This window comes from Petaurus breviceps, unplaced genomic scaffold (genome assembly GCF_028583685.1).
Source record: "Petaurus breviceps papuanus isolate PSGF00001 unplaced genomic scaffold, PetGlider_PUasm1.0 120, whole genome shotgun sequence".
NCBI classification, from domain to species: Eukaryota; Metazoa; Chordata; class Mammalia; order Diprotodontia; family Petauridae; genus Petaurus; species Petaurus breviceps.
Window position 1 is genome coordinate 3,217,776 of NW_027185627.1, and position 24,739 is coordinate 3,242,514.

At 40.0% G+C, this 24,739-nt stretch overlaps 1 protein-coding gene across 5 annotated transcripts in view; it reads right to left on the reverse strand.

The window, feature by feature from the left end:
- DCTN5 (dynactin subunit 5) overlaps positions 1-24,739 on the reverse strand; it is a 101,026-nt gene that overhangs the window by 34,053 nt on the left and 42,234 nt on the right. The window contains exon 7 of one of the 5 annotated variants that reach the window (XM_069089388.1): positions 13,433-13,486. The exons of 3 other annotated variants lie outside the window; for them this stretch is intronic. In XM_069089388.1, coding sequence (XP_068945489.1) covers positions 13,448-13,486 — 39 coding nt within the window. In that variant the 3' untranslated portion in view covers positions 13,433-13,447. Of the gene's footprint in view, positions 1-13,432; positions 13,487-19,146; positions 20,238-24,739 lie in introns of those variants that run through there. One more of the 5 variants, XM_069089426.1, reaches the window with a different exon arrangement.

Consider the following 24,739-nt stretch of genomic DNA (forward strand, 5'->3'; position numbering starts at 1 on the left):
GAGACAAGAGTAGGAGAGGGAAGGGGAAGGGAGGAGAGGAGAGGGGAGGGAAGGGAAGGGGAGGGGAGGGGAGGAGAGGGGAGGGAATTGGAAAGGCAATTTCCCCAAAAAGCCCTGGGGTCAGGAAATTGAATTCAAACATTTCCCATAGTCCTTGAGCAGGCAATTCTATGTTTATCCTACTCAGTGGGCAGCAAAAATCCTTGGGAAGACAAACACAAGTGACAAACAAAAACATTTCAGGAACCAAGAAAACTGGCAATAAATAGTTCTCGACAGAGAAGGCAAAAGAGTAATGCTTTAGTCAGAAGGTCAGAGAATGATTCAGAAAGCTGGGGGAGAAAGGGGAAACCAGGCAGAGGAGGGAAGGAAAGGGGAAACAGGCTGAGGATTGATACTTAGTCCATGGCTCAGATGTTAGGGAGCTTGGAAGTCATTTAGTCCAACTCCCTCTTTTACAGAGGAGGAAACTAATACCCAGAGAAGTACAGTGATTTACCCAAGGTCACAAAGGTAGCAAATGGCAGGGCAGGAGTGTGAACCGGAGTCCTTTGGTTCCAAATGCAGCATTTTTTTTTCTTTTTCTTTTGAGGCAGGCAGGGTTCAGTTACTTGCCCAGGATCACACAGCTAGTAAATGTATTTTTGGTTTGTTTGGTTTTTTTTTGCTAGAATAATGTATTTTATTTCACAAAATAAAATATATAGTTACATAGGAAACAAAAAACACTGAAGTACAGTTATTAATATATGTTGTGTTATTCAATCACTTCAGTAATGTCCAACTCTTTAAACCCCTCTGAGGCATTTTTTAGCAAAGAAATTGTAGTGGTTTGCCATTTCCTTCTCCAACTCATTTTATAGATGAAGAAATGAGACAAATATGACCAAGTGACTTACCCAGGATCACATAGCTAGTAAATAACTGAGGACAGATTTGAATTTAGGAAGATTAGTCTTTCTAATTTCAGGCCCAGTATTCTGCCATATGTGTGTATGTCTATGTATGTATATGCATACATCCATGTATGCATTATGTTTGTATATGTGCGTATGATATATTGTGTATGTATGCATGTACACACAGTTCACAGACCCCAGTTTTAAAAACTGTGCCCTTAGAATAACACTCTGCATTTCATATGTCAATATATATAAGCATAGGAGTCACAATTTTAGATTTCTTCTCTGATGAGGTAGGCCTTTTTAAAGTGCCTCAAATTGACAGTAATTCTGCTTATGAAACACATGAGTAGTTCATAGTTATGCCTTGCACTTAGTGAAAATTCTAACAATGTATTGCGAGATTGGGATCTCAGATCTAGTCCAGAAACATCAGTGTATGAGTGGTTCTCAGAACTGTCCCATACCCAGGAACAGAAGAAAATCAAAGACAAAGTCAGCCACTGATGTTTATGAGAAATAAGATTACATCAGTCAGATATGCTTTAACAGAATAAAAGGATGTGGAATAAGTGTTTTCTTTCACACCTCCTCTGAACCAGTTCTTCCATATCTATTTTCTTTCCTCAGCACTCTATCTACATGAGTGAGTACCTGTAATTAACACACACACACACACACACACACACACACACACAAACACACACACATTTATACTTTGACATTTGTCCATTTAGCTTCTCACAGTCTCCTATAAAGTCCTGTTTTAAGGAAGAGAACTGCAGATTTTGATGTTAATAGCTGGCTGCCACAATCACACTGATATTCCATATATCCCGGGAAAGGCCTGATTCTTTGCTCCTTTCTTCATGTCTTCTCTCCTATCTGTCATAGAGTTTCAAAAACTCCCTTGTGGAGGGAGCAGGGGAGAGAACCTTACCCTGCAGCCCTAACATCAGTTAGCTTCACACATTGGGAAGAAATACAACTTTTAGTGTCTCAAAGTTTTAAGTTACCTTGTAGGCAGGCTGCCAAAGACCAGAAATATACATATATTATAAGCTTAATGAATGTTTGATGAAGAAATAAATAGTTCATTTTTCTCATCGGTGTTGAGGTTGTTAAGCAGTAAAGTAGGATGGTAAAATAACTTTGACTATACTGTGTAGATTCACCATTTGGGAATGTATCTAATACATCTGTCTCTTCCAATGCAGATTATGTGTTGCTGATAATGAAATTGGAATTAAGCATTACTCTTCCAATCACATATGAACAAAAGCTATTAACCAAAAAATATAGGAATATCTTTTTTTTCTTTTTTGCCTTTTGGAGGGCAATTGGGGTTAAGTAATTTGCCCAAGGTTACACAGCTAGTTTTTTTTGTATGTGTGTGTGTTAAGTGGGTAATATCATTTTAATGCTGCATTTATAGAGTAAAAGCAACATGTGCATAATAAGACTATTTGCTTTTTGCTAAGTCTCTTGGTTTGGACCATTACTTTTACCTATTAATGTGTTTCCTTGCCTCAATTCTCTCCTATTCCCAATTCTTCCTCCACACTCCTTTCAATCCATCCTCCACACAACTGCCAAAGTGATTTTCTGAAAGCACAGGTTAAATTATATCACTCCCCTATTCAATATATTCCCTGTTACTTCAGCTTGTAAATATTTGAGGCCAGATTTGAACTCAGGTCCTCTTGACTCTAACCCCAGTGCTCTATGCACTGTGCCACCTAGCTGTCCCTACATCTAGCATTCTTTATACTGTATCCTGCATCCTACAGTTCATTTATATGGACCATGTTTAGTCCTTGTGGCTTCTCAATAGTCTTTTCTTTTGTTCATTCCCTCACCCAAAGTCTCTCCTGAAATATCAGAATTTTTGGCTTGTGTCTGGGTTTCTATTACAAAAGGTCATCTGCTTCCTTGTAAACCCTTAGACTAACAAAACATCAAATACAAGCCTAGCTTTATTTAACCACACCAAAAAAAAATTATAATTGAAAGGCATATATTCATAAGCAATCAATACACTCTGTGTTTCTTCTCTGATAGGCCTCTGGTTTTCCAGGGTCTTTTATAAATTTCCAGATACCTCCAGTGAGTAGCTTCGTGAAAGAATCTATTCAGTTCTCCAGACTACTACTACTACTACTACTACTATTTCTTCTCTCTCTCTCTCTCTCTCTGTGTCAATCTCTCCCCCCTCCTCTTCTCCCTCCTCCTTCCCTCCTTTTTCAGTATTACTACTCTTGAGCAGTTAAGACAAACTGAGCAAACAAGAGCTGAAGGTTGGAGAGAGACAACATCTTGGTCTGCATCTCCACAAAGCCTCTCCAGTGATCCTTGTGTTCTATGAAACCACTTGGCTCGCCAGGGAACTATGCGTACCAGGGAATCACTTGCATCATGGCACAGGTAACAGACGAAGAGGCTCAAACAAAAAGCTCCTGGACATAGCAAAAGAATTCCAACTAAAGAGGAACCATAAGCAAGGAACACCACGGGTCAGAGCCATGATATGGACCTTGCCTTTCACTGATACTTTGAGGTACATGAACTGTGAAGGTTCAGGGGAAGCAGTGAATAGGGAACCGGCCCTAGAGTCAGGAGGACCTAAGTTCAAAATCTGGCCTCAGACACTTAGCACAAAAACTAGCTGTGTGACCTTGGGCAAGTCACAACTCCAATTGCCCTACCTTCTCCCCTCCAAAAAGCAAAACAAACAAATAAATAAATAAAAGTGAGGAAGACTATATGGGTTCCTGAGAGGTAGGGTTCACTACAGGGGTGTGACTGCTTGATTTAATATCAACCTTGAGTTTTCAGTCTTGTAAGGAGCCTGACCTCAGGATAAACTAAAAATCTGGGAAATATCTACTGAGGAGGAAAGGGAAGGAGATTTGTTTTGACTGAGCCTTTTTCAGTGAGCCTTCTATGTTTTTGTTGAACAAGAATAAAATCTGTCCTATAGTCAATACTTTGTCAGCCTGAGTACTTTAGTGGGGGCTAAAGGACTTTATTTTCTCCACTTTTGCTTTGGAGACCTTGATGAAAGTCAATTTCTTTTTTTTTTTTTAACTCACTGACAATTTACTTCTGAAAACATGGTAATATGGAAATGAACAATGACAGGCTCTATGCAAAGCATGATAGTAACATCTGTTAGATCTGAATACTCTAGAACACACTGTACTTTAAAATACTACTGGAAATGGTCACTAGGTTACATCATAAGATACAAACTGTACTCAGTATAGGCATTTGGATAGGGTCCCATCATAAAGTCATCTTCAAAGTATAACTTGGATTTTTCTATTTCGTTTTGAGCATCTCTGTTTCTTATGATTTCTTTTCGCTGTTTACCTTCTCATGCTTCTCTTGCTTCTTGTATCTGAATGTCAAATTTTCTATTCAATTCTGTTTTTTTCAGCAAGAATTCTTGAAAGTCCTCTATTCCACTGAATGACTATATTTTCCCCTGAAACACTCAGTTTTGCTGGGTAGGTGACTCGGTTTTAATCCCAGCTCCTTTGATCTCCAGAATATCATATTCCAAGCCCTTCGATCCCTCAGTGTAGAAGCTGCCAGATCCTGGGTTATCCTGATTGTGTTTCCACAATATTCAAATTATTTCTTCCTCACCGCTTATAATATTTTCTCCTTGATCTGGGAATTCTGGGAACCTGGCTATAATATTCCTAGGAGTTTTCTTTTTGGGATCCTTTTCAGGAGATGATCGGTTGATTCTTTCAACCTCTATTTTGCCCTCTGGCTCTAAAACATCAGGGCAGCTTTCTTTGAGAACTTCCTGGGGGATGATTTCTAGGTTCTTACCTTGATCAGGGCTTTCAGGTAGTCCAATAATTTTTAAATTATCTCTCCTGGATCTATTTTCCAGGTCAATGGTTTTTCCCATGAGATATTTCACATTGCCTTCTATTCTTTCATTTGTTTGGATCTGTTTAACAGCATCTTGATTTCTCATAAAGTCATTAGCTTCCATTTGCTCCAATCTAATTCTGAAGCAATGATTCTCCTCATTGAGCTTTTGAGATTCTTTTTCCATCTGGCAAATTCGGCTTTTTAAGGCATTCTTCTCCTCATTGCCTTTTTGAGCCTCTTTTGCCATTTGAGTCAGTCTATTTTTTAAGGTGTGATTTTTCCTCAGTCAGGCTGTTGACTCTCATTTCATAATTTTCTTGCATTGTTCTCATTTCTCTTCCCAATTTTCCCTCCACTTCTCTCATCTGCTTCTTAAGGTCCTCTATGGCCTGTAACCAGTTTGTATTTTCCTTTGAAGCTTTTGGTACAGAAGTTCTGACTTCACTGTCTTCCTCCTGTTCCATGCTTTGCTCCTTTTTGTCCCCAAAATAGGAGTGTATTGTTGGAATCTTCTGTCTGCTTTGTTTCCTTTGCCTGGTCATGTCTCCCCTCAGTCACATGACCCCTGGGCTTTTTGCCACAGTAGGACTCTGCCACCAGACAGGGGAGCTTTTGTCCCAAACGCTGGGGTTTTCTCAGCTGCCAGAGGTATTAGATGGGTGCCCTCTCTGAGGTTTCCACATGCTCTGGCAAGCTGGACACACACTCCAGAGCCTCCACCCTAGACTGCAATCCAGATCCAAGAAGATTAAAGCAAGAGCAATTACCCCTCAGATTAGTGCTTGGTCCCCCAACACTCTGCAGGCCAGGAGCTGAAGCTGCCATGTGGCACTGGCTGGCTGGCTATGCTGGAGTGTCAGCAACTTCTCGCCCCTGGGGGAAAACGCCACGCACTCCCACTTACTGGGTCCCAAGGTCCAGACTGCACTGACCTCTCACTTTGTCCTTAGCATCTATGTCTTGATAATTCTGGAAACGGCCACAGCTGCTGCTGATCTGGAGTCCCTCTGGCCAGCGGCTGGTCAGACCCGCCCTGGGGCTAAAGCCTGGGCATAGGTCTGGGCTTGGCTCCCACAGCACTAAGCTGGCCAATTCCTGCCTGCTGGGCTGTCTTCAGCGGGAGGTTAGCTTCTCTGTGTCATTTTGTGGGTTCTTCAGCTCCAAAGTTTGTTCAGAGTACCCTTTTTACATGGATTGGGGAAGGTGGAAGCAGGAGCAGCGGGGAGGTCCTGCTTCTACTCTGCCATCTTGCCTCCACCCCCTGATGAAAGTCAATTTCTGATGTTGCCAGGTGAGATCCTGGGTGGATACAAAATGAGTAAAATTCTGGTGTTTCCAGGAAAATTTGAGTGGGGGCATGAGCAAAGGATTATGGTTATTGAAAGTGGACCCAGATTGACCCTGATTGGTATAAACTGTGGTACTGTTCTATGGGGACATTAATGATGAGAAAAAAATTCACAGGTTTTGCTAGTATTTTGTATATGTTTACTTGTAAAATGTGAATGAAACCTTTTTTGACAACTCTAACCTAAATTGATCCCTCCTTCCTGTAAACCATTGTAGCAATAATACATGTGAATATATCTGGCAGCTAATTAGTGCAGTCTTGTGACACCTCTTCCCCGATTGTCTAGAGCTACCACTTAAATCTTTTATTATCATTTTACTTTAAACTAGTTTTCTGTCTCAACTCTCCAATCAGGTTTTAAGTTTCATGAAGTCAGGGACAGCCTTAAGCTTAGTTTCACTTCTGCCATTTTACAACTGGTGTGACCCTGGGCAAGTTAACTGACCTTGCTATATCTTAGTTTCTCCATTTGTAAAATGGGGATAATAATCTTTGTACTGCTTGCCTCTAAGGTGGTTTATAAATATAAAATATCTTGATTTAATTGCTTTGTATACCCCTTCGTGCCTAACACAATGACTTCTACATTGCAGGCAATAATTAAATATTTGTTTGTTTTTTAATTTAATTTGACATGTAGGGCCACTGAAAAAGTCAGAAGTACATCTGGCCTAAAACCCTTTTTAACAAACTGAACATAGCTACAGGAACACAGTATTTTAATGAGAAAGCAAGCTGATGGGGAGTTATCTTAAGGTGCCATAGAAATCCTAACTTGGTGCCAGTGGTATAGGAAAGCATCCCCACCTCTTCTGGAGCTATTTCCCCCATTTCTAAGGGTAGTCTATTTCAGGCATCTATCGGTCAAAGATGATTTGTCCTGATGAGAGTCAGAAGGCAAAAATTGAAGTTCCTATCTCTTCTGGTCTCCTTTACCCCAATGATGCCAATGTATCTCTCTTTATATCCATGTTTAGACTCTAGGTGTGTTACAACCAATAAGATTAATCTTCGATCCTCAGTAAACACACCCCAAGAGGCCTGTTTCTCAGGGATTCCACAGGAGGGAAAATGGATGAAATTATCTTGGCAGTACCATTGGACTTTAAAAAAAAATTATTTAAGTAATGCATGTAGAGAGCTATACAATAAAGCAAAAGAGGGACTTGGATGGAGCATATATTTTTTAAATAGTATTTTTTTCCAATTTCATGTAAAGATACATTTTAACATTCATTTAAAGAATTTTTTTAGTTCCAAATTTTTTCCCTTCCTCCCTTACCTTTTCCTTCTCTAAGAGGATAAGCAATTTAATATAGGTTATATCTGGAGTATGCCTTTGCTGTCTTCCTTTCACCCTAGCCCCCACTCACTTCTGAATCATAGATACCCTGTAACCTTAGACTTTGCTCATTCTAATTGCAGCAGCCTAGGGTCTCCTCTGTTATCTCAACCTTTGCCTCCCTTCTCCCAACATACAATCACCTATAACTCCCTTTCCTCTTTAAAACCTTCAGTAACTTCATATTGCTTTATTGGATAAAACACAAACTCTTTAGCCTGGCATTGAAAGCCCTCCACAATCTGGTTTCCACCCTTACTTCACATTACTGTCTTTTATGTTCCTATCAATCTGGACCATTAGTTGTTCCCCATTCTGTCCTGTCCTTTCCCCACTTCCATGAATTGAATTCACACAGGTTATCCCTTTCTCTGAAACCCAAAAGCGCTACTTCCTCATCTTTACCTGTTGAAATCTTTCTCTTTTTTCAAAGCCCAGCTTATATTCCACCTCTCCCATGATGCTTTGCAGCTGAAAGTGATCTCTCAATCCTAAAAGTTGTCTAGAATTTTACATATCTCCTCAGCCTTTCTCACATTCTACCTTATATCCAATCATATACAGTTGTATTTCTGACCATCCTGACCCACCCCCTGCAGATTGCCCCTGAGGGTGGAGGCTGCTTTGCTTTTCATCATAGTGCCCAACACTGTGCCCTGTGCAGAGAGAGAATGCACCTGCAATTACACTGGTGTAAAGGGCTCCCTTGAGAGGAAACTCCCTCTATGGATGCATCTTTGCTATTAAGTCTTTGAAAGTTGCCTAGGGGCAACTGAGAGGTTAAGTGACTTGCCCTGGGTCACACAGCTTATTTGTCAGAAGCAAGGCTTCCAGGATCCCAGGGTAACTTTCAAAATCTTCTTTGAATTAAAAACTTAGCCTTATCGTAGAGCTCTGCTCTCTGCAACCAATAGATCAACTCTCTCTCTGCCAATATGTTAAGGCTGTGCCCCAAGAAAAGACAGTGTGTAGATGTCTGTGTGACCCAACAATTATGTGTGATTTTGGTGTAATGAGTACTCAGTGTGGAAGAAGAGGTGAGATACAAACCCACTTTGTGTGTAGTTGGGGTTTGTGTGTATGTGTATGTAAGTATCAGCACAGAGACGGGGTTTGCTGATGAAGTAAAAAGTCATGTTGATTGTTCTTTGGAAAAGATAAACATTTATTTCTGGCTTTCTCTGAAAGATCTATGGATAGGCATTCTAAAAATACCCAGTCTGATCAGCCAGCCACAGTCATTCTCTATGTCAACAAGAGCTAAAAGAAAACAGAGCCCCACCTCCCAAACCCCATTCCCCCGCTAGGCTTAGGCTAATCATTAGTTCTACTGGAAATTGGATGGGACCTCTACTGTATACAAAGAGAACTTGGTTAAGGTAGGATAATTCCAGACACGTGGACTCTCCAGGCACGTGAGAGCTGGACACGTGTAGCCTGGCCTATCCATCAGCCCATGGTCTGTGTTATTGTTTTGGGCTCACCTGGCCTTGAGATAGAAGGTTTGGGGGCAAACTAAAGAGCTCCATGTGTTCTTACTCCCATGAGAATTTGCTTTTTAAAAGTGGAAACTGGGGGAGGTGAGATTTCCCTTAAAGGTATGACTCTACTGTTTAAATTTCAGGGTCTATAGTAGGATCTATGTAAAGTGACTTGCTTAGTATTTGTACTTTGTAGTGGCCAAGAGACTATGCTTAAACTGCAGTCTAGTTTCCCACTTGGAAGAGATGGGTAACTAGGTGGTGCTGTGGGTAGCATACCCAGGGCCTACAGTCAGCAAGACTCATCTTCCTGAGTTCAAATCTGGCCTCAGACACTTACTAGCTGTGTGACCCCAGGCAGGTCACTTTAACCCTGTTTGCCTCAGTTTCCTCCTCTGTCAAATGAGCTGGAGAAGGAAATCGCAAACTACTTCAGTATCTTTGCCAAGAAAACCTCAAATGGGATCAAGGAGAGTCAGGCATGACTGAACAGTGACAAATAAGCCTTTCTTTTCTTTTTTTTTTATATTGAAATATAGTTATTAGAGGGGGAGGGGATACTCCTTGGCATAGTTTAAAAAAATTATTTAGTATTATGTTTTTTCATGTAAAAATAATTTTTAACATTCATTTTTTAAAACTTTGAATTCCAAATTCTCTCCCTTCCTCCCTCCCTACCCCCCTTGTTGAGAAGGCAAGCAATTGGATATAGGTTATACATTGTGTAGTCATGTAAAACATATTTCCATATTAGTCATGTTGTGAAAGAAAATACAGACAAAAAAACCTGAAGAAAAATAAAGTAAAAAAGGTATGATTCAATCTGTATTCAGTTCTTTCTCTGGGCATTGATAGTATTTTTCATCATAAATCCTTCAGAGTTCTCTTGAATCACTATATTGCTAAGAATAGCGAAGTCATTCATAGCTAATCATCTTACAATATTGCTGTTACTTTGTACACAATGCATTTCATTTTGCATCAGCTCACATAAGTCTTTCCAGGTTTTTCTGAGAGTATCCTGTTCTTCATTTCTTATAGCACAATAGTATTCCATCAAAATTACATGGCACAGTTTGTTCAGCCATTCCCAAGTTGATGGGCATACTCTCAATTTCCAATTCTTTGCCACTAGAAAAGAGCTGCTATAAATATTTTTGGACATGTATGTCCTTTACCTTTTTTTTTAATCTCTTTTTGGACACAGACCTAGTAGTGGTATTGCCAGATCGAAGGGTATATGCATAGTTTTATAAGTTTTTGGTTGCTCCAAAAAAATGGTTGAATCAGTTCACAACTCTACCAATAATGCATTAATGTCTCATGTTTCCTATATCCATAACACTTTATTTTCCAGGTCATCATAGAGAATCAATCAGTCATGGGGTGGCTAGGTGGCACAGTGAATAGAGCACTGGCCCTGGAGTCAGGAGGACCTGAGTTCAAATCTGACCGCAGACACTTAACACTTACTAGCCATGTGACCTTGGGCAAGTCACTTAACCCCAATTGCCCTGATTTCCCTCCTCCAAAAAAAAAAGCAAAAAAAAAAAAACCCAACCAAACAAAACCCATGTAAATAGAAAATACTGGAGAACTTTTCCTCAGAGGATGATGGGATGAATGGAGCTAATTGGAATTAAATTAGACCTTTGGGGACCTTCTGCTTTGATGAGGCAGCTGGATCATGTAGTAGATAGAGCACTGCAGTTGTGACCTTGGGCAAGTCATTCAATCTCTCTCAGCCTCAGTTTCCTCATCTGAAAGTGGGGATAATAATAGCATCTACCTCACAGGGTCTTAGTGTAGATCAAATGAGATAATGTATGTTCTGTACATTGTAAACCATGAAGTGTTATACAAAGGTTAATTATTGCTAGTTATTGTTGCATGGCTCCTGAGACCTAGCCTAGAATTAAAATGACTAGTGGGAAAGGAAGTCAGATCATGAATCTCATTCATGTCAGAGGAGTTCAAAAAAGAAGACAGGAAGGTGTATGATCAGGAGGGTCATGCAATACAAGGTGGTGTTTATTTTCTCTGTCTCAGGAGTATGTTAAGTGACCCTTTTCCTAAAAGGAAAATGCAGGTGACAAATGAATTCAACCTTTGGACCTGTTTGTTACCTGGAGCATCGATCATCCCTGATCTCTTGGGTTACACCCCTACTTGAAAACTTTAAACAGCTCTTTTTGTCTCCAGGCCCAACATTCTATCCACTGTGCCACCTAGATGCCCCAACAAAGCCTAACCTCCCTCTGCTGACTTTCAAAGTTCTCTGCATGGCTCTGTCTTACCTATCCAAGCAAATATTACCTCAGATACTTACTAGCTTATGTGACCCTGGATACGTCATTTAACTTCTCTGTCCCTCAGTTTCCTCATCTGTAAAATTAGGAGACTGGATTGCCTTTTATGGCCCCTTCCAACATGAAATCTATGATCCTATTTATTACTATACTCTATGTAGGTCAGTAGATTCCCAGTTGTTAACTATTTTATGCTTTTTCCTATATCTGGACCTTTCATTGTCCTACTGATTCCCTGACTCTGGGATTGCCAGTTACAGAAACCCCAGGTCCTCCAAAAGTAATGGTGGATATATTTCAGGGTTTGCTCAGCTTGCTTGAAGCCAGGGGATGAATTATAATTAGCTTAAATGTAGATGTGCTATTGTTCCATGCAGATATTGTAATAGACAATACTGAGAAAAGTTTTAAAATGGCAATTACACGAAATTGAAAAGCTGCTGCCCAAATGAAATTAATGCACCTGGGATAAGAAGGGAAGTGGTCAAAAGGGAAAAAAAAATCTTTGAGTCAAATTTCTCTGATAAGGGTTCTTTATCCAAAATATATAAACAATGAAGAAAAGTATATAAGATTAAAAGCCATTCCCCAATAGATAAGAGATTAAAGGACATGAACAGTTCTTTTAAAAAGAATCGCTAATTATTAACAACCAAATGAAGAATGCTCTAAATAACTTATGCTAAGAGAAGCACAAGTCAAAATAACTCTGAGATTTTACCTCACATTCTGCAAATTGGTAAAGATGACAAAAGATGGGAATAGTTAAATGCTGGAAGGGTTAGGGAGATATAGGTATACTAGTGTATTGTTGATGTTGCTTTGACTCAGTAGAACCATTTTGGAAAACAATTTGTAATAATGACAATAAAGTGACTAAAATGAACATACCCTTTGATCCAGAGATTTATTTATCTTATACCCCAAAGAGGCCATTGATGACAAGAAAGTCCCCATATACACCAAAATACTTATAGCAGCACTTTTTGAAATGGCAGAGAATGGAACACAAAGTAGATGTCCATGGTTGGGAAATGGCTAAACCAATGAATGTACATGAATGTAATATAATATTACTGTGCTATAAGAATGACAAATGTTATAACTACAGAGAAATCTAGAAATATCTACATGAACTTATATAAAGTAAGCAGAGCCAAGAAAACAATGTACACAAAGAAAAGACTACAACAATGTAAATGGAAATTACAGCAAAAAAAAAATCAAAAGTGAATGTTGCAAAATTATAAAGAACAAGAATGTCTTGAAAGAAGAGATATAAGAAGACACTCTCACCCCATTCCTTTGCAGAGGTAGGAGGGCTACAAGCATTGTACAATGCACATATAGATTTTTGAAAAATTTTGTTGTTAGTGTACTTATTGTCATGATGACTTTTTTCCTCTACTTTTTTGTCCTAAAATACTATTGATTATATGGAATGGCTCTTTGAGAGGGAAAAGGAGGAATGCTGGAAGAAACTGATGATGTTTAAAAAAGATATTAGGGGTAGCTAGGTGGTACAGTGAATAAAGCACTGGCCCTGAAGTCAGGAGGACCTGAGTTCAAATCTGGCCTCAGACACTTAACACTTACTAGCCAATGACCTTGGGCAAGTCACTTACCCCCAATTTCCCTGCTTTCTCCCCTCCAAAAAACAAAAACAACAAAAAATTAAAAAGATATTAATACAAATTTATTTAAAACAAAAACAAAAATAATGCTGGGACATGACAGATCGGGGTCCTTGGGTGAAAATGTCCAAATTGGCCTTCTTTCTATTCCCTACCCACAACACTCCTTCTTTTATCTTCATGCCTTTATATTGGCCACCCCACATGCTAGAATTCATTTCCTCTCTTTCTTTAAAATGCAACTCAAGCACCATCTTCTTCATGAAGCTCTTCCTTTTTCTTCAAAATGCTAGTGTCCTTCCCAAACTAACGTATATTAACCACTTTGTACATATTTGCATTTATTCACTTTATATATGAACTTGTCTCTTCCATTAGAATGGAAGCTCCTTTCCAGTAAGTGTTGTTTCATTCTTCATATTTATGATAGGACTAATGTTTACTAGTGTTTCCCTGACTAAGGTTCTTTCTTCCCACTCATAACAGGGAGTAGGAAAAAAAGGCCAAGTCTCCCACTGCAGCCAGGACCATCTCCAGTCATCCTGATCTGTATCTTGCCACTGGACTCAGATGGCTCTAGAGGAAAAAGTGATGGTGAAGACTTTACACAGCCCCTCCCTCATTTAAATCGAATTCACTTGCATGGTATGGCATCACCTCCCCAATGTCATGGTCTTCTTGGAGAATGAAGGACAAACAATAAGAACAACATGGCCTAGGCCCAGGATCTTCCTCCTTCTATTCCCCTAAGAGTTAACTTTCCCTAAAAAGAGACAAAGGCGTCCACCAGACCTAGTTGGCCCCAACTTTTCTGACACAGCTTCTTAGTTACCTAAAGGCAAAAATAGTCCTAGCCATGTGCAGTCGGGACTCCTCTGACTTGGTGGATTTCTGAAGACCATTTGGGTCACTGCGTGAATTTCAGTATGGAGAAGAGGGTGGCCTGAGTTCAGAGAAGCAGAGTTAGTCAAGGGTGACCTGCATCCAGAGGAGCTAAGTAAAATTCATCAGAAAGGACTTAGTAGGAAAGGAGGAGATAAGAAGGATTGTTGAGGGCTTTAAACCTGTGCCAGGCTGAGTAATGTGAAACTGTGTACTTATCACATATTTGAACTGCATATAGTTTGTACACTAGATTCTCTTACGCTGTAGTAAAAACAACTATGCACCTGAGTGAACGTATGTTGGAGTGGACACAATTTAGGAAGAATACTGTGAGAAAAGAGAAAGCAGTCCCTACCTTCCTCCCTCCAAAAAGCAAAAAAAAAAAAAAAAAAGAGAGAGAGAAAAACTATTCATCCCAAAGTCATAGTCTTCAGAAGATAAAATCCCTTCACTCTTGATACTTGGTTAAAATTATTTAATAGAAGTAGAATAGTGACTGGTATGAGGGAGCCTTTTCTTTGGGGGCAAACTTGACATCATTCATTTATTTAGCAATTCATTCATTCATTCATTCGTCTAATAATTAATGAATTTATTTAACCATACTTGTCATTTCAACAGTGCAGGTTGCTCTTGGAGGGATGATAGGCACCTTCTTAATAGTCTTAGAGAGTAGTGAAGGGTTAGGAGACCTGCTTGTAACCAAGTCTTCCTGGCTAGAGAACCAGCTTTCCTTTCACTACATCAGGCTGCCCCTTGACCCTGCCGGTGTTCCACAGTAGTGTGACCCTAACTACTCAGCAGATAGCCTGAACTTTCAGATTCCTGAGTCCTGAGACTAGTAGGCCTTATCTGGCCCCCCAAAACAGTATGTTTTTCTCTTAGATAAATAAATAAATTGGGCATAAGATGTAAAGTTACTATAATATCACAGGATAATAATGATAGCTACCATTTATCTGTAAGGTTTGCGAGGTCCTTTTATAGATTATCTTATTTGATTCCCAACAGCCCTTTGAAAAAGGTGCTATTATTAGCCCTATTTTGCAGATGAGGAAACTGAGGCACATGGACATTAAGTAGATTGCCCAGGGTCACACAGCTAGTGAGTACCTGAGGCAGGGTTTGAACTTGGATATCTTGACTCCAAGTCTAGCATGATATTGCACTGTCATAGGATCTTAGAAGTTGAAAGGGACCTTGCAAATCTAGCCCAATATCTCACTCAGTCAGGAATCCCTTTTACAGTATGTCTAAAAGAGGGACATCTCAGATCCATCTAGGATATCTCTGTATCCAGAGTAATCAAGCCCCTAATCTGTTGGACTGAGGCATGTCCTATGGGATCAGGCATTTGTTCCATAGCAAGAGATTCCTTATATCACTTCTGTTTTTTGTTGTTAATGTTGTTAATTGTGGTTCAGTCACGTCCAACTCTTCACGACCCCTCTTGGGGTTTTCTTGGCAAATATACTGGAGTGATTTGCCACTTCCTTCTCCAGGTCATTTGACGGATGAGGAAACTGAGGCAAACAGGGTTAAGTGACTTGCCCAGGGTCACTCAGCTAATAAGTGTCTGAGGCCAGTTGCCCCACCGTTGTGACATCTCCAATAATAGTGACTTTACCTACGTGTTGAAGTGGATAGAGTGCTAGGCCTGGAGTCAGGAAGACTCATCATCCAGAGTTCAAATCTGGCCTCAGATACTTTCTAGCTGTGTGACCCTGGGCAGGTCACTTTAATCCTGTTTACCTCAGTTTCCTCACCTGTCAAATGAGCTAGAGAAAGAAATGGCAAACCATTCCAGTATCTTTGCCAAGAAAACCCCGGAAGGGATCAAGAAGAGCTGGACGTGACCGAATCACAACAAAAAAGCAAGTCCATCCTTTTTATTGACAACTCTGAAGCTTCCTTTTTACATTAAGCCAAAATCTGCTTTCCTTTAACTCCCAACCACTGCTAGCTGTTCTCCCTTCTAGAGCCTCATAGAATATTTAATCTCTCTTCTGCCTGATGGTTCTTCAAATATTTGAAGATAGCTATCATGGCCCCATTAATTTTCTGTTCTCCAGGCTAAACATCCTTAGAGATACACAAGCTTATCAATGTGCCTCCTAAAATGAAGAACCTCGATTTAATCACAAGACTGTAAATGAAATTTAACCAGGGTAGAGTATAAGAGTATTAGGAGAGGATAGAGTGTAGCAGTAGGAGTATTACCTCCCTCCTGCCAGACAATAACTTTATTAATGTAACATATGACTGATGTACAGCTAGAGTACAAACTGGGGTGAGTTGTGGTGGCTACTCCCAAGTCACTGCTAATGACCTAATGACCGGTCTAAGTAGTCAGTGGCTCTGGGAGGCTAAGATGATTTGGTGGAAAAGAGTGCAACTTCCCTCTCCCCTTTCACACAAATGTATTCTTTTCCCCTTCAAGGTCATTCTTTTGAACCTAATTTTATATATACAGAGGGGGTAGCTAGGTGGCACAGTGAATAGAGCACCAGCCCTGGAGTCAGGAGGACCTAAGTTCAAATCTGACCTCAGACACTTGACACACTTACTAGCCATGTGACTTTGGGCAAGTCACTTAACCCCAACTCCAACTGCCCTCCAAAAAGTGTTTCTTCAGAGGGGAGAGCCCTAAGATTAAGGAAGAGTGGAAAAGGCTCGTTATTGAAAGTAGGACTTTAGCTGAGATGTGAAGGAAGCCAGGAAGTTAGCAGGCAAGATTGAGGAAGACTTCTAAGTATGAAGGACCACCAGTGAAAATGCCCAGAGTGGTAAAATGAAAAATTTTGTGTGAGGAACTGGATGACCGTAGCCATTGCTTGCCTCTTTGCTTGGATTGCAGCATATTAGATTGAGAATAGAGAATTGTTAGCCACATGCAAGTGAGAGGTGGATGCACTGGTCCTGGTCATGGGGCAAGAACATTGGTCTAAGCAGGAGATAATGGTAGTTGACACAGCTTAGGTCCAACCTTTCCAGAGCAGCAGGCCACTTTTATTTACCTTCACTTCCCATTTTCTTCTCCAGTCTGGTGACAGGAGGGATATAATAAAAGAAAAAGCCTTTTGTCCTCTTCTTGACTGAGAGCCAAAATAGCTAGCATTCTGGAAGTTTTATTTCTTTAACTCCTTACTTTCATTCCTGTCTTCTTTGAAGTTATTGGGAAAAAAACAAAACAAAACAGAAGGCAATTTCCCGTGAGTTTATTTACATATGAATGCTTGGAATGGGGTTGAAGAAGAACCAAAATCCAAGGACAGGAGATTTTTGAGTTTTCCTCAGTTTAGACCAGGTGGGAGCCAGTACCAGTGAGTGTTAAAAAACAAAACATAACCCGAAACAAACCCTTCCAGAATTCATATGCTAAATGTACACTACACCTGGATTCTAATCACTTTAAACTTGAGGTGACAGAAAGACTCATAAGGAAAATGAGCTGAAAAGTCCACTTGGTTGCAGCACTTTTGCCTGTGGATAGATACCTTGGTGCTGATGAAGGGCTGAAGTTTGCCATTCCTGCTAATCTCACAGAATATTGAGGTCCCTTGGTATACATATATACCATGAGGTTTTAACACTGAATTCCCCTAGTAGTCTGTGTAACTGAGCTATTGATCATTCCTACTTTGCCTAACATGGAGCCTGAGTCCCCAGCCACATGAGTGGGGTAGCCTCCTTTGATTGGCTGTCTGCACCTTTTTTTTTAATTGCTAAAAGACTTGGTTTCTTTTTTTAATAAAAATTGTTTATTTTTAGTTTTCAAGATTCACTCTTACAAGATTTTGAGTTTTAAAATTTTTCTGCTCCCTTCTCTCCCCCAAAAAGCTTGCAATCTGATATAGGCTATACATGTATAATCCTGTTAAACATTTTTACATTAATCATGTTGTGAAAGAAGAATCAAAACAAAAGGAAAAAACCACAATAAAGTAAAAAACAAACAAAAAGAGAAAAATGTATGCTTTGATCTGCATCATCTTCAGACTCTATAGTTCTTTCTTTGGCTGAGGATAGCATTTTCAAATCATGAGTCTTTTGGAATTGTCTTAGATCATTGCTGAGAAGACCTGAGTCTATCAAAGTTGGTTATCGAACAATGTTGCTGTTACTGTATGCAACGTTCTCCTGTTCTGCTCACTTCACTTAGCATCAGTTCATGTAAGTCTTTACAGGTTTTTCTGAAATCCACCTGCTCGTCATTTCTTGTGGAATAATATTCCAATAGATTCATATACCATAATTTGTTCAGCCATTCTCCCACTAGGAGATTTGGAGATGCCCATTAGGCATCCCTTCAATTTCCAATTCTTTGCCACCACAAAAAGAACTGCTACAAATATTTTTGTACATGTGGGTCCTTTCCCCCTTTTTTATGATCTCTTTAGGATACAGACCTAGAAGTGGTATTGCTGGATCAAAAGGTATGCATAGTTTTATAACCCTTTGGGCATAGTTCCAAATTGCTCTTCAGAATGGTTGGATCAGTTCACAACTCTGTCTGCATCTTTAAAAGTGGAAAACCAGATGCTCCTTTCTTCCCACTATCTTTTTGGCTGCATTTTTCAGGATTCCCCTTTGCTGTGCCCAGACTGGAGAGAGAGGAGGGATTTATCTACCCTTTCTTTTTCCAGCTCTGAGAAATGGGCCAGGGGGATTTATTTCTGCTTTGAGTTATGTTTCCTCAGTTTCAGGTTCAGAAGTTATCATGACAAGAATAGGAGCTTAAACCATGGTAACTTTGGGGCCACAATTCCAGGTGGGTGATGCAGCCAGAGAGACCAGAAGCCAGGGTACTTGAAGAAACTATGGGGCCTAAGGCAACTCAAAGCTTGAAGAGAGCTCAAAGACAACTCAGATGTGAGGAACCTTGAAAAGAACTGAAGAGGTCTCACCTCTCCCGATTGCTTCAATTCCATCCTGCTTTTCACACAGGTTAGGGACATTTATCTCCACCAATACCAATGGTCTTTGAGACTGGGGTTATGAACGCAGGGAACACGGCTTTCTTAAACTTTGTCTTCCTTGACATCTAGCACTATGTTCTGCAATCAGGAAATACTTAAATATTTGCTGTATTCAACAGATTCCACCATTATCATGAAATGTGTTGATTTGATTGTGACCAAGCCAAATGACAGGAAAACGAAAAGTCTTCCATAGACTAGAAAGAGTGACTTGACTCATTTGTTTATAGGAATGAAGAATTAGGAATAGGGTATCCTGCTTATGGCTACTTCAGTTTAAGGTCGACAGTGAAGATCAACTTTGAACCAACATGTGGTCAGCATCAATAGTTTTTGGAGATTAACTTGTTTTGGATTTGTCTAAGGAAGGGCTTTTTCTATCAATTCTGGCTTCAGGGCTTTCAATCTGTTTTAGAAAAGTCTCAGCACTAAGGACCATGGGAATATGGATCAGCACTCTGTACCTAATTTGACACTTCTGAAAATGTTACCTTTGCTTGGAATGTTATCCCTCCTATTCTTCTTTTTTTCATTTTATTTTCTTTTTAGTTTGACCTTAACACCAAATAAAATGAGCATTCTTACACACAAGGAGGAACAGGAGTAGATTATACATGAAGTTGCTATTATAAATACCTTATTTTTCTTTTAAAGTATATAATAAAGTCAACATATAATTTTCAAAGCAATTCTGCTTGTCAGATTCCATCTCTCTTCTTCTTATTCTTTTTGAGGGGCTGAGGAGATCCCAACCTTAGTAGCCTTCTCTTCTACCTCCGTTCAATTGAAAAAGAAAAACTCTTATAACAATTATTCAGTAAAAATAAAATTCTACATTAGCAATGTCCAAAACTACATGTCTCATTTTTCATCTTAGATCACCTCTCTGTCAGGAGGTAGGCAGCAGGCTTCATCATCAGTCATCTGAATGGCGGTTGGTCATTGACTTTAATCAAAGATCTTAAGTCTTTCAAAGTTGTTTGCTTTTAAAGTATTATTGTTGTATAAATTGTTCTCCTGAATCTGCTCATTTCACTTTAAAGCAGCTCACACGAGTCTTCCCAGGTTTCTATAAAACCATCTGTTTCATCATTTCTTGTGGTGTAATAATATTCTATTACATTTAAATACCATAATTAGTTCAGTCATTGCCAAGTTAATGGTTACCTTCTTGGCTTCCAGTTTTTTGCCACTACCAAAAGAGCTGCATTAAATATTTTGTACTTCTGGGTCTTTTTCCCATTTTTTGATTTTTTTGATGTACAGGTCTAGGAGTGGTATTACTGGGTCAAATGGTATACACAATTTTCTCACTCTTTTTCTTCAATATCCAGCTCATCTTTACTCCACGAACCTCTTCTTTCCCGATTCTCTGAGACCAAAATGGTATCTCCCATCTTCGAACTCCTACAACACCTCGCCTGTATGTATTATCATCATCTTGGCACTTACTATAATCAGCACCGTCAATAAAAAAGTTACATTTTCACTTGTGTGCAAGGGTATGTCAATATGTATACGTAAATGTATAGATGTGGATGACATAGTTATAGATAAAGATAAACACAGGGATATAATCCAAAAGAGGGCCTAGTATAGTGGAGACAGAGCAGGCCTTAGGGTTGGGAAGACCGGAATCTTCAAGTCCCATCTTTGACTTTACTGACAGTATGTATTGGACAAGTTACAACCTCTCAGTGCTCCAGGCAAGTGTCTTAAGAAAATAAATTTTAGAACAATTGCTGATGTGCATAAATAGAGGGAGTTTCCTTACTGGGAGTTCTCTACAACCAATGAAATCATGTCTGAACCAAAAAGAATATCTTACCCACTTGAGTGGGGCACACTCTCTCTCTGCACTCTCTGTGAAGACTCCTCAGAATGAGGAAAAGGAAGAGAGACTATCTTGAAACCAGAGACAGACTTTTGTAAGACTGGACAGACCTGAATCCTGGGTTTCCTAGAAAATTACACAACCTAGGACCCTTCCCCCCTTCCCTTGCAGTCAATCATCCTTAAGCCCTTCAGGAATTTTAGGCTTAGAGCATTTCCCCCTTTTTCACTTTGGGGTTTGCCAAGGATAGGTACAGTTGGATTGGCTATCCCCATTTCCTTGTTTTGTCCTTTTTCTGTGCCCAGACTGTAAGCCTGCCTCCCAGCCACTGGGAGATAGTGGTGGGCTTCTTTGTTCCTTATCATTGGAGGAGATTTCTCTCCCAGACTGTAAACCCGCTTCCAAGCCAATTGGAGAAGAGATGGTAGGGGGGAGAGGATAGGGGGCTTGACTGCATTAGAGTATAAATTCTTCTTCTGTTTTCTGTAGCACACCTCATTCTGCTGGTTCATACTGGTGGAAGGGATGCCCTCTTCTCGCAATAACTGAATAAAACTTCCTGTTCTTTTCTTAAGATACCTCTGACTTTTAATTTTGGGGGGCAGGAGATTTTTAGGGTTCCCATACCCCACACACACTGAACTAGATCTTCAAGTTCCATGAGGTCAAGGAAGGCATCTAGGTGTTCAATAAATAAATGCTAATTAAAATTAATTGAATAAATGATTTCTGCTGCTGACTCAAAAATGCCTAATTGTTCTTTGTTGGTTGTATTAGGACCTTGTTATTAACGGATCTATTTGTTAGACTTCTTTCCCAAAACAAAATTGATTACTGCAGGCCATAGGATCCTTTGTCCTGAAGGGAAGATTCCTACCTTGTGGCATGTACTGTCACTTAAAATCACAAATGGACAAAGAAAACCCCTATGAGATAAATAGTATAGCTAAGCATTTTGGTCATCTAGGTTCTTAGAGCCATAATGTTCAAGGAACCATATTAGCATAGTAGCAGGATCCTAGGTGACCATGTTTCCAAAATCACTTAAGTTGTATTTTGAGGTGGGGAAATGTTGCCATGTTATCTACTGAAAATGGCTGCAAATCAACATTTCTTCTAATTTTTCATCTTATGAGTTGTATGTGTAATAAACCATAAGGGCTCAGCAGAGATGGATAATTTAGTATTTTAATAACATTAAATATATATTTAATGATTACATATATGTATAACTATTGTGATATACAGTAACTAGATATAACTGGTAAACTGTTCACATAAATAATAATTAGTATTTTATAAACCTTTTTATTTTTTGTTTTTGCTTTTTGGAGGGCCACTGGGGTTATGTGACTTGCCCAAGGACACATGGCTAGTTTTTTTTTTTTAAGCAATCGGGGTTAAGTAACTTGCTCAAGGTTACACGGCCAGTTATTTCTGGGTGTGGTGCTGAGTATCTGAGCCCGGATTTGATCCAGGTCATCCTGACACTGGAGCCGGTGCTCTTACTCGCTGAGCCACCTGGCCGCCCCTAAGCAATTGGGGTTAAGTAACTTGCTCAAGGTTACACAGCCAGGTGTTTCTGGGTGGGTGCTAAGTGTCTGAGCCCGGGATTAGATCTCCAGGTCTTCTCAACACTGGAGCCGGTGCTCTTACTCGCTGTGCTACCTGGCCGCCCCTACGCAGCTAGTTTTTGTGCTGTCTGAGGCTGGATCTGAACCCAGGTCCTCCTGACTCCAGGGCCGGTGCTCTATTCACTGCGCCACCTAGCCGGCCCGATATTTATAAATCTAAACTGTATTTCCATTTTTTCTTTCCTCACTTTGTTACTTCTTCAGTATCTATAACCAGCATTGATAGTTTCACCAAGATGCCATGTATAATTTAATTTGCATAAAACACATACTAAAGATGCTAGATCCAATTCTTTAATTTCCAGGGTTAGCTTTGTGCTCCTCCTTAGTCCTAATCTTGTCCAAGGCCTTTCTCCTTTATCTGCCTACTACTGAAGGCAGCAGAACCCTCAGATTGTGAATGATTTGCCTAGAGGAAAGACAGTACAATTCCCATACTGTGGGAGTAGCTGAAAACTGGTGATCATGAGCAAGTGAGAAGAGTACAGTAATAATGGATTCTGAATCTTTGGACTCTGAGAATCCTGAGGTATTAAAGGGTGTTCCAGGTCCTGGAATTAGAATTTGATGGCAGCTTTTGATTCTTGGATAGGCTTTCTTCCCCTTTACGTTTGCCCTCCCCCCAGCACCTAAATGGAAATAGACCTTTATTTCAACTTGTTCTCCCCAGCACAGCATAGATGTGGGGGGAAAAACAGTGCAATTCCTGCAGACCTTAATTCATTCATTATCTCATTTGAATTTTTTCTCACTCCCATCTTTTCCCTTCCACTAACTCACAAGTGATTCTAAAGTATATGCAATATGGCTCTACCTCCAAAGTGCAGCCACATTGTTTCAGCACTGAATGACCAGGAATAAGCACATGTGTTATGGTATTGTCTTGAAGGAATTTGTTCAGACCATCTCCAAGTCAAGTAAAGGCATTTATTGGGGCGACACACCCAGTGGTCTCTGGTCCTTATGGGAGGCCAGAGCAGCCAGAGGGCCCTGCTCCGTATGGGAGAAAGAACACTGAGCCGGGTTATGTGTCTGGTGTCTATGTCTGTGTCTGTGTCTATGTCTGTGTCTAGTGTCTGTGTCTGTGTCTGTGTCTGTGTATATGTCTATGTCTATGTCTGTGTCTGTGTATATGTCTATGTCTGTGTCTGTCTGTGTCTGTGTATATGTCTGTGTCTGTGTCTGTGTATGTGTATATGTATATGTATATGTATGACAGGATGGGGGAGAAGGGTAGCTACTACAGTTTAAGAAAATGGGAAAGGGGAATGGGGGGTGCTGCTCTGGAATGTCAAATAGTCCGTGCAGATAAGCAAAGGGAACAGGAAAGGGGGAAGGGAAGAGCTGTTCTGGAATGTCAGGTAATCCAAGGTGCTTTGTGAATGCATACAGACAAGCCCACAGTGGAGGGCTTCAATGCATAGTCTTCTTGAGCACTTTCTGGCTGGTCGCATCTTTCATTCTATCTCATATCTCACATCATGCATCCTGTTTGCTCCATCTGTCTCAAACACTCCTAACTGCCTCATCACTAATCACAATGATTTGGGGAAAAGATAATGCAGTCGAATGGATGATGCATAAACCTGGTCTATAAGCGCATACATCTTGGACAGACACTGCAAGCACATGAACAAAGACCTGGTCCAGAACTGACGAAGATGACAGCATACTGGAATGAATTTGGGATACAGCACAGTGCTTTTAAAGACCACAAACTTCTCTCTGAAACAAGGGCCTAACTTTTTAATACTACTCTTTCTTTCTGGTTATGTGATGTAGGTGCAAAGTATGGAATACTACTGTCAATGTAGAATAAAAGTTGCAGGCAACCCAAGGGACAATGGAAGCATGGGGAGCATGAGGAACTTGCAGCACAGTATTAATGAATAACTGCACAGAAAAAGTGGCGTAAAAGGTATTATCAGAAAAATGTGTGGATGTGAGCTGTTCAGGTGGTGAGAAAAAGAGAGAGAGAGAGAGAGAAAGAGAAAGAGAGAGAGAGAGAGAGAGAGAGAGAGAGAGAGAGAGAGAGAGAGACAGACAGGGGTGGGGAGAGATCTTACCTACTGGATAACCTGTGTTTATCCAATGTCAAGCTATATATCTGAAGTAAGGACTTTTTAGCACAATGGGTAGATGTGCTTATGAAGTCTGGTGACAGGATATATGCAAGAACCACACAGAATGAGGGGATATGGATGGGCTGCAATCTGGACTATTTTGAATTCAGGGGTTCTGTTCTCCTATTACCAAAATTTATTGGCTAGGGTGTCAGTACCTCCATTTCCCCCTATATTCTGGCTAAATTCCTGATTGGTTACTCAAAATTTACCATCAATTGGCACTCTTCTCTGCTCCCAATCTCTTTTAATACTCTGATTGCTACTTTAGTCCCTGTGAATTTAAATTCAAGCTTTCCTGAAAACTAAGAATTTTCTTCTACCTATCAAAATTTGGCTTTTCTTAAATATCACTTCAAAGCTTTCCTTTTATA